Genomic DNA, 9,570 nt, shown 5'->3' on the forward strand with positions numbered 1-9,570 from the left:
TTCCTGGCTGCAAAATTGATGAATCGTTAAGGACAATAAGGAAACACTTCTGGCGTGATGGGAGAGAAGAAAATACAGAGACCAACCTTGGAGCCTGAGGTCATGGTTCGAGTCTATGGCCCATACAAGCCGCCGGCGCCCCTGCACCTTCACGGACAGAATGAGCCAAGCGGAGGGGACGCAGGCGCTGCGGGCGGGGTTCCAGGCCACCGCAGTCACGCGAGGCACACAAACTTTTTGGTTTCCCAGCGCGTATAAAAGTTATGTTTAAACTGTAGGCTATTAAGTGTGCCATAGCATTATGTCTAAAAAACGTACATGCCTTAATTTTTTAAAAAATTTACTTATTTGTTTATTTTTGGCCACGTTGGGTCTTCGTTGCTGCGCGTGGGCTTTCTCTAGCTGCGGCAAGCGGGGGCTACTCTTCGTTGCGGTGCGCGGGCTTCTCATTGCGGTGGCTTCTCTTGTTGCGGAGCTCAGCCTCTAGGCGCGCGGGCTTCAACAGTTGTGGCACGCGGGCTCAGTAGTTGTGGCTCGCAGGCTCAGTAGTTGTGGCTTGCGGGCTCTAGAGCGCAGGCTCAGTAGTTGTGGCTTGCGGGCTCTAGAGCGCAGGCTCAGTAGTTGTGGCGCACGGGCTTAGTTGCTCCGTGGCATGTGGGATCGTCCCGGACCAGGGCTCGAACCCGTGTCCCCTGCGTTGGCAGGTGGATTCTTAACCATTGCACTACCAGGGAAGTCCCATAATTTTTTTTTTTAATTTTACATGCCTTAATTTAAAACTACTTTGTCTCTAAGAAATGCTAACCATCATCTGAGGCTTCAGCGAGTCAGAATTTTTTGCTGGTGGAAGGTTTGAAATAATGTGAGACCAAAGTGTGACACAGAGACATGAAGTGAGCAAACGCTGTTGGGAAAATGGCACTGATAGACTTGCCTGACACAGGGTCACCCCAAAACTTCAGTTTGTAAAAAGGGCAGGGTCTGTGAAGCGCAGTACAATGAGGGGTGCCTGAACCCTGTTAATGCCACGCAGGAAACCACTGATGTGGGTTTGACCACGACCGCTAAAATCCTTGATCTTGGCTCCCTGACATTTTCTCAGGATAAGAGGGCTGGCCCATGAAATAATGGATCTATATTTCCAGATTTTCTCGTCTATATTTTCGAATCAGCGTCTCAGTGGACTGATGATCTCCCGGCCTCTGTCTGACCTGTGGTCTCCACCGGAAGGAGAAGAGAGCCTCCACGGGACACCCGGCTCTTCGGACACGGGGCCTGCAGAGCCCCTGCCTCACCGGGTGAGCCCCGGCACCGGGCAGGCCACCAGGTCCCCAGAAGAAGGACCAACACACTCACAGGTGACCTGGTGCTTCTACGAGACCTGGTCAGAATGAGCAGAAAAGCAGCGTGAGGGGGACGGCGAGTGCCGTGGCCTCACCTCGTGCTGATGACGGGTCAGTGCAGCTCCCGAGGACACCCCAGGGACCCTGCTGCTCAGCGACCCACCCACAAGCCAGCCCCTAACGAGGCACCATCCCTGAGACCTGTGCTTTTGTCCTTTTAAGTCCTGCCCCTGCTTTGCTCAGGGAGACAGTTGCATTTGTCTCCTGTTGCTGCATCAAAAATCAACACAAATTCAGCAGCTTCCCACAACGTGTTCGTTACCGCGCGGCTTGCATGGGGCACGCGTCTGAATGTGAGTTTGCTGGGAGCTCCGCCCAGGGTCTCACCAGGTGAAACCTGTGTCGGCAGGGCTGCGTCCTCACCTGGGGTCCTCTTCCAGGCTAATCTGGTGGGTGGCATAATCCGTTCCTTGCGGTTGTAGGACTGAGATCCATTTTCTTCTTGCGGGGGTGGGGGTGTGGGGTGGTGGTGGCTGGGGCCTCAGGGTTTTGCACTTGGTCAACCCCATGGGCCCTTTCACAGCCCAGCGGGGCGAGAGAAGCTGAGGCTTTTCAGCCGCCTAGATGCATACTCTGCCTCAGGGAGCAACTTGCAGTCACGTCTGTCACGTGGGTGTGAAGGGCTATCCCGCCAAGGTTGGTCACACTCTTGGGGAGGAAACGGGCTGGGTGCCCTGGGGAGCATCTCAGAACTCTGTCCATTTCCCTGGTGTGTTCGTGTAAATCCTGACAGCTCTAAACTAACCATCTTGGCGTTTCCTGCATCACCAGACCACATCTCTCCCGCACGTAAACCCCCTTAGGCCTCATCGTACTTCACGTGAGAGCCCAGCACACTCTCCCCTACCCGGCAGGCAGCTTCCTGGGCCCCAGCCTAGCTATTCACTTGTGGGTGTGGGTCCCCGAGAGGCTGTCCTGGTTGGTCGGGCGGAGGGAGCCCCTTACCTGCTTTAATCTCACCATGTTTAAAATGACTTCATTCATCAGCAACTGGGTCTGCAGGCTGCCTGCCCTCTAACAGCTCCAAGAGGGCAGGAGCTTGGCATCCGGTGCAGTGCTGAATCCCAGTGCCTGGCACACAGTAGGTGCGCAGCGTTTGCTGAATGACAGCATGTGTGAACACGTGTCTGTGTGTCTGGTTGTGCCTCTGAGTGCCTGTGGTTTCTCCTCCCAGTGATCCTGGCTGCCTGGAATGTCCGGGTCCCCAGGATTGGAGCCAGAGTCTCAGTCTCAGTCTCAGTGGGGCTCGCTGGCTGACCCGCCTTGTCTGGCCTGGACTCCTAGGAGAGGGGATGTGGGTCCAGGGCTCTGGTCCGGCTGGGGCTGGGCTGGAGCTCAGGAGGACCACAGTGATGTTGCGGTGGCCGTTTAGTTCCGGTCTGTTCTCTCCTGGGCCTCTGTTCTCATCTGCGGCTATTTCCTGCCAAGGACCGGGGAGGTGGGCTCAAGCAGAGGGAACAGGATGGGGCAGGGAGGAGGGGTTTGCAGCCTTCCCCTGCCCTGTCCATCCTTGCCCAGTGGTGCCAGGAGTGTGCTTCCATCTTCAGACTTCTGCACTGGGGCTGAGCCGAGGGCTGGATCTGCGATGCCAGGAATCCACCGACCTCCACGCAGGGCTGAGAGAGGGAGGGCTCTGCAGGGAGTTTAGGGTGTGGCCCGGGTGCTTCCAGGCTCCTAGCTCAGCGCTGGGAGCTGACCCCACTCCCCTTCCAGACTGAGGGGCCGGACCTGGGCCGTCTCTGCCTCCCTTCAGCCCTGCCTGGACATCTTCCCTCTATGGAGGAGAGACAGCCTGGCAGCCAGAGGCAGAACAGAGGCCCGAGATGGAGCAATAGAGTGGTCGAGGCCGATGGAGAGAGACAGACAAGGGCGGGGGCGCAGAGGAGGGAGGAGGGCTGGGAAGGAGGCCACCAGCGCTAATATAAACCAGTTAGAAAAACAGGAGGAGAGGCCAGGCCTCAAGGCCAGCCAGGCAGGGCTTGTTTATCCAGAATGAAAGGCCCGTGAGGAGCTGGGGGTGGGGTGCGGAGACAAGTCCTGATTCCAGTTTGGAAAGGGGGCTCTGCCTCCCAGGGCCTGGATCCTGCTGAGGAAATGGGTCTGTTAGGTTGGGGGTGGGGGCGTCCTCACAGCCCTGTGTCCTCCCAGCCGGTCCTACCTGTTGTCAACCCTCATTCCCTCTTGCTGCAGTAGCTGCAGCCTCCTCCCCTCGCCCGGAGCCCAAGAGTCTGGCTGGGCTGGGCTCCTTGCTTGTCTGAGGGCTTGGGGACCAGGGCAGGGTTCAAGAGTGAGACTCCAGCCCACCAGGGCCTGGGGCCTGTGACCATAATTCAGTCCAAATGGGCAGTCCAAAAATGCACCGTGGGTTTTTGTGGTAGTTTGGTGGATTTTTTTTCTTTTTTTTCTTTTTTTTCTTTTTTGAGGTTTGCTTAACTAGAAAGAGTGGGTTTGATACACAGTGCATGCTCTGTTATTTCACATTTGTTTACGTGACTTTGTAAGTTTTCCCAGAGCTTCAAATTTGTGCCTTCTGTTGGGAAGGCTCCCATACCCCCCTTCATTTCCTCCCCTCTGGGAGGGGTGGGGGGTGATCCTGGGAGCACCGTACCCGGGTCTGGGTGGTGTTTCTGCTCTTGATGGTGGGCAGATGGGGTGGGGGCACCAGGACAGGGGGTCACCTGGCTCCCCGCTCAGCTCTCAGGGACCTCACCCCTCATCCCCCTGGCTGGCTGAAGATGACTGATGAACAGCAGTGCCCATCATGCTCTCCGGAAGGGGACCCCTACCTCCCCAGGGCCCGTGCGACTCTTATCCCCACCTCACAGTTGAGGAAATGCAGCCCCCAGAGGCGAAGGGTCACCACAGGGCCAACGGGAAGACCTGGTGGTCTGGCAGCCTGGGGTCCTTGGGGTCGGGCCCAGGATGCCTTTCTGCTGGCCTGCAGTGGGGGGATGCCTTGGCCAGTGTTCCCTCACAGAGGTGCTGGTGAGGAGATGCTCCCCCCCGAACCCCAGACCTGCAGTGGCCCCAGAAGGGCTCCGTATGTATGTCACAGACACCCACAAGGCATCTGGGGCCATACCCTCAGGTCCCCCTGCCCCTTCTGGGCTGGGCTACTGCCATCTTCTCCAGGACCCAAGCCAGAGTGACTCCCCTCACCCTTGGGAACACAGTGGCCAAGGCCTGACACCTCCCACCAGGCCGGCCAAGGACCAAGGACGGGGGAAGGCGGGGAGGCCAAGGGGCCGGGCAGGAGCGGAGGGGGCGGTCTGCTCCATGATGTCACAGCGGGTGCTGGGGAGGGGGAGGGGAGGGGGAGGGGGGGGGCCGGGCTGTTTTTCTGGAGAGTTAGAGCCTGAGTGAGACAAAGCGCCGGCGGGCCAGGCGGGCCAGGCGGGCGCGGCGGGCGCCATGGAGCTGCGGGCCCGGGTCCTGCTCTGGAAACTCGTGCTTCTGCAGAGTGAGTGCGGGTGTGGGGGTGGGATCGGGGGGCCGGAGCCGCCGGTGGGTCTGAGCCCGAGCCCAGGGTTGGGGGGTGCCTCAGCCGGGAAGGGGTGGGTCTGGGGGCCTCAGAGGGAGCTGCTCACCACGAGAAGGCTCCCAGGCCGTGGAGGTGGTGAGGCCTCAGGTCAGGTCCCACAGAACTTCCCCTCACTGGACGCTGGAGACGGGCCGGGCAGGGAGGGAGGCCAAGGCGGGGGCTCCTCCTGGGGTCCCTGGCGCCCCCCACTTCTCTGGCACACCCCTCAGGCCTGTGCTTCTCTGTTGTCAGGAGGGGAGTGGGTGGGGGACTGAGGGGGGCTCGCAGGGTCTGCTCCCAGGCCCCTGAGCTCACCCCCCCACCCCACCCCTTCCGGGCTGGCCTGCTGACCCGGCACATTCCTCCATCCGGCTGGGCACCCGGCCACATCTCTGGAGCAGGAATTTGGTGTGTGGGGTGGCAGATGGTGGGGTCACTCCCCACTTCCAGCCTTCTCGTGCTTCAGACCTCTGCCCTTCGGGAAGGCCGAGGGGGCTCCTGGGTGGGGCGCCAGCCGTCTGAGGACCCTGGAGGGCTTGTGCGGCATGGCCCCGGGCAGGTGCCACACCGGATATGCACGTGCAGAAGCCCCGCAAACCAGCCCGAGGTGTCAGGTGCTGGTGCTCTTGTGGCCTTGCTGCAGTGATGGTTAGGGTGGCCACCATTCCTGAATGTGGCGCTTGGTGACAGGCACACATCCAGAGCTGGCCTGGCCCCACCACTCACCCGCAGCCTGGGCAGGTGGCCATGAGGATTAAGCGGGGGCCTGGGAGAGGTGGGGGGGAAGGAGACCCCCGCCTCTGCCCTCCTGGCTTCTCTGGATTTACCCCCACCTGTCAAGAGGGTGTCCTTAGCACCGACCTCAGCGAGGACTATCGAAGGGGCCCAGGGAGCCAAGTGGGGGCCGGTTCGGGTGGGTGACCCCTCCCCAGTATGACTCTTGCTTCCTCTCCTTCCAGGCTCTTCTGTCCTTCTGTCCTCAGGTTAGTGACCACCCTCCCCTGGGAACCCTTGCTAGCCCCACCCTGTACCTGTCCCCTTGGGTCTCACCCCTCCCGCGGTCACTTCCCCTCTCCACCAGGGCCAGCCGGGCCCGCGACCCCCGGCAGCTCCGTGGTGTCCGAGTCTGCAGTGAGCTGGGCAGCCGGCGCCCGTGCGGTGCTGCGCTGTCAGAGCCCGCGCATGGTGTGGACGCAAGACCGGCTGCACGACCGCCAGCGCGTGGTCCACTGGGACCTCAGCGGCGGCCCGGCCGGCGGCCCCGCGCGCCGACTCGTGGACATGTACTCGGCGGGCGAGCAGCGCGTGTACGAGCCGCGCGACAGCGGCCGCCTGCTGCTGACCCCCTCCGCCTTCCAGGACGGCAACTTCTCGCTGCTCATCCGCGGTACGGCCCGAGGGACCGAGCGGGGGCGGGGCTGCGGGGGCGCGGGCGAGGCCGCGGAGCTCATCGCTGGGTTCCCCCGGTCCGTAGCGGTGGAGGAGACAGACGAGGGGCTGTACACCTGTAACCTGCACCACCATTACTGCCACCTCTACGAGAGCCTGGCCGTGCGCCTCGAGGTCACCGACGACCGTGAGTGTGCCCCCACCCCCGCCTGTGCGCTCCCACCCCCGCCGCGCTCCCTCCGGGCCCCCTCCCGGCCCGGGGTCCCTGACCGGCCTCGCTCCCCCAGCCCGGGCCGCCGGCGCGCACTGGGACGGCGAGAAGGAGGTGCTGGCGGTGGAGCGCGGCGCGCCCGCGTTGCTGACGTGCGTGAACCGCGCGCACGTGTGGACCGACCGGCACCTGGAGGAGGCGCAGCAGGTGGTGCACTGGGACCGGCAGCCGCCCGGGGTGCCGCACGACCGCGCGGACCGCCTGCTCGACCTGTACGCGTCGGGCGAGCGCCGCGCCTACGGGCCGCCCTTCCTGCGGGAGCGCGTGGCGGTGGGGGCGGACGCCTTCGCGCGCGGCGACTTCTCGCTGCGCATCGACCCGCTGGAGCCGGCAGACGAGGGCACCTACTCCTGCCACCTGCACCACCACTACTGCGGCCTACACGAGCGCCGCGTCTTCCACCTGAAGGTCACCGAGCCCGCCGCCCGGCCGCCCCCGCGGGACTCGCCGGGCAACGGCTCCAGCCACAGCGGCGCGCCCGGCCCAGGTGCAGGAGGCACGTCTGCGGCCCCCTCCGGCCCCAAATCAGGGACTCCAGCGTTGCGGGGGGAGGGCCCCGCGGGCTGAGGCCGGCCCGGGTCGGCGCGCCGCGCGCCCCCTGACGCGGTCCCCGCCCGATCCCCGCAGACCCCACGCTGGCGCGCGGCCGCAGCGTCATCAACGTCATCGTCCCCGAGGGCCGGGCCCACTTCTTCCAGCAGCTGGGCTACGTGCTGGCCACCCTGCTGCTCTTCATCCTGTTGCTCATCACCGTCATCCTGGCCACCCGACAGCGCCGCCGCGGAGGTGAGCGGGGGGTGGCGGGGGCTCGCGACGCCGGGGCTGAGGCCAGCACTAGGAAGTCTTTCCCGGCCGGAGGTGGGACTTGGGGCGCAGTGGCCCGAGCAGAGGGCCCCATGAGCCTCGTTGCCTGGGCTGGGGGCGCTGGGGAAGTGGGAGGCTGCCCCCAACACGACTCTCCCTCCCCAGGCTACGAGTACTCCGACAAGAAGTCCAAGTCCAAGGGGTGAGTGCCCCTTCCGGCTCTCCCGGGGACCAGGCAGACCTGCCCACCGCTCTAACCTCCCACCACCCTCCCGCTTCCAGGAAGGACGTGAACATGGTGGAGTTTGCTGTGGCTGCCGGGGACCAGGCTCTTTACAGGAGGGAGGACATCCGACTAGGTGAGGGAGACCAAAGGGACAGACTGTGGCTCCCAGGCCTGGGGTGAGGGAGGCACGTCTCTGAGGCCTCACCCTGCCCTCTCCCTGCACCAGGTTACAAAAACAACCTCCTGAAGGAGAGGGTTGAGCTGTCCCACAGCCCCCTGCCCGCCAAGAGCATCGACTTGGACAAAGGTGAGCTGAGGTGCGGGGGGAGACCCCTGCCCATCTCAGAGCTGGGCTGTACCCCTTGCCACCCACTCAGAGCCCCAACACACCAGGCAGCCCTGCGGGCAGGAGTCCCCTGCCACCTCAGTGCTCCAGAAGTCCCTGGGCAGTCCTGATGGTAGTCTGCCCTGTTTCCCCCACAGCAGAGGGGCAGAGGGCAGACACCCGCCTGTCCCCTTGGCTTCCAGAGTTCCGGAAGGAGTACTGCAAATAAGGCGACCCCGGGCTCCTGGCTGGGCCAGCAGCTCTGCCAGCTCTTGTCTGTCCACCTCGGAAGACTCTTCCTGCCCCCCATGCAGCTCGCCTGGCCCCCCTTCCAGCGGCTGGTCCCGCTGTCCTGGAACTTGGCCTGGACTGGTGCAGGGTGAGGCTGCCTCCAGACGCCTCTTGGGGGCCACCGGATCCTCATATGCGATCGTGGGCTCCTTAGGACTCTGCCGGCACTGCAGCCGGGCCCCTTCAGCAGCGCTCGGCCGGTGCTCTTCCCTCCTCGCATGGCCAAGACCCCGCTGATGTTCACCAGTCTCTCAGGCTCTCCTGGCCTCTGCCCACTGGGGCCTGGGAGCCCCACCTCTGCAGGGAGAGGGGCGTGAGGGGGCTCAGTGGGGATTCTTGGAGCTGGGGTCAGCCTCAGGCCTGGCACTCCCACCCCTTCCTTGCCCCGTCCTTAGGGGAGCTGCCTGCCAGCTCCCCTCAACGGCACCCCGAGTTACGCTGCCAGGCTGTCTTGGGCTCTGCATGGTAACCCGAGGACCGTGCACTCCAGGCCCAGGGCTAGTGTCCCTCTGCGCTGCGTCTGGCCTCCTGGGGCCCCCTCTCTGCTTTCCACCCTGCTTCAGCCCTGTTTCCAGCAAGCTGCCTTGACAGTCACTAGGCTCCATGTGATTTCTGATCCTGACTCCCTTCCCTCGGCCACTCCTTGGGCTGGAGTCCGGGGGTGAGGCCTCATTTGACTCTGTTCTGGCTGAGGACAGGAGGGGGTGTGAAGATGGTTTTAGAGTGGCCGGTGCTGCCACTCCTGACACCCCACATTTGCTCATCCTGGGGAATTGCTATCATCTCAATAAAGACCACATCTGATTTTAGACTTGGCCCCAGGTATGCCTCTACAGCTCCCCTCCATCTCCCCGGGGGGGCAGAGTCTGGCCCTTGGGGACCCCCAAGTGTTCTCCTTCATCTGAAGTCCTACTGTCATCACCCATTCCTTTGGGTGGGAAGTCTGGGTCTGGGTGTCCTGAGAAGGGCAGCATCAGAGCTGATTGTGTGCACTTACTCCTGGTTGTGAAGCAGTTTCAGATCCTCTTCTGAGGGTTTATTGGACGTGAGGGAGGGGAGCATGTTGGTGGACGTGAGGACAGAGGGCAGACTGTATTAGTTCAGTCCTCTGAGAAGAGAAGCAGATGCCAGGATGGGCTCAATGAGTGAGGAAAAAGGGGGAGGAAGCAGGTAGCGGGAGAGCCCTCAGAGGGGTGCCAGCAGGACAGGAGGGGGAGGGAGGGGAGCTGCGGTAGGAAGAAGCCTGTTTCTCCAACCCTGACCCCATCCTCCAAGGCCCTCAGGGACAGCAGGGGGCAGGAGGGGGCGACTGTCACCCTAAGTTGGAAAACCCAGAGCGAT

General features: G+C 62.9%; 1 protein-coding gene across 4 annotated transcripts; it reads left to right on the forward strand.

Annotated features, from left to right (window-relative positions):
- The first annotated feature begins 4,734 nt into the window (after positions 1-4,734).
- Positions 4,735-9,038, forward strand: MXRA8 (matrix remodeling associated 8). 4 transcript variants are annotated; one of them, XM_061185163.1, is made up of 10 exons: positions 4,735-4,863; positions 5,883-5,906; positions 6,005-6,310; positions 6,398-6,499; positions 6,600-7,079; positions 7,211-7,369; positions 7,553-7,589; positions 7,670-7,746; positions 7,840-7,920; positions 8,097-9,038. In XM_061185163.1, exons 1-10 carry the CDS (start codon positions 4,815-4,817, stop codon positions 8,165-8,167), a joined length of 1,386 nt encoding a protein of 461 aa, XP_061041146.1. In that variant the 5' UTR covers positions 4,735-4,814; the 3' UTR covers positions 8,168-9,038. The 4 variants fall into 4 exon arrangements, with proteins under 4 accessions (XP_061041146.1, XP_061041147.1, XP_061041149.1 ...); XM_061185164.1 differs by having other exon boundaries at positions 8,100-9,038; XM_061185166.1 differs by having other exon boundaries at positions 8,142-9,038.
- Positions 9,039-9,570: the final 532 nt, after the last annotated feature.

This window comes from Eubalaena glacialis, chromosome 3 (genome assembly GCF_028564815.1).
Source record: "Eubalaena glacialis isolate mEubGla1 chromosome 3, mEubGla1.1.hap2.+ XY, whole genome shotgun sequence".
Classification (NCBI taxonomy): domain Eukaryota; kingdom Metazoa; phylum Chordata; class Mammalia; order Artiodactyla; family Balaenidae; genus Eubalaena; species Eubalaena glacialis.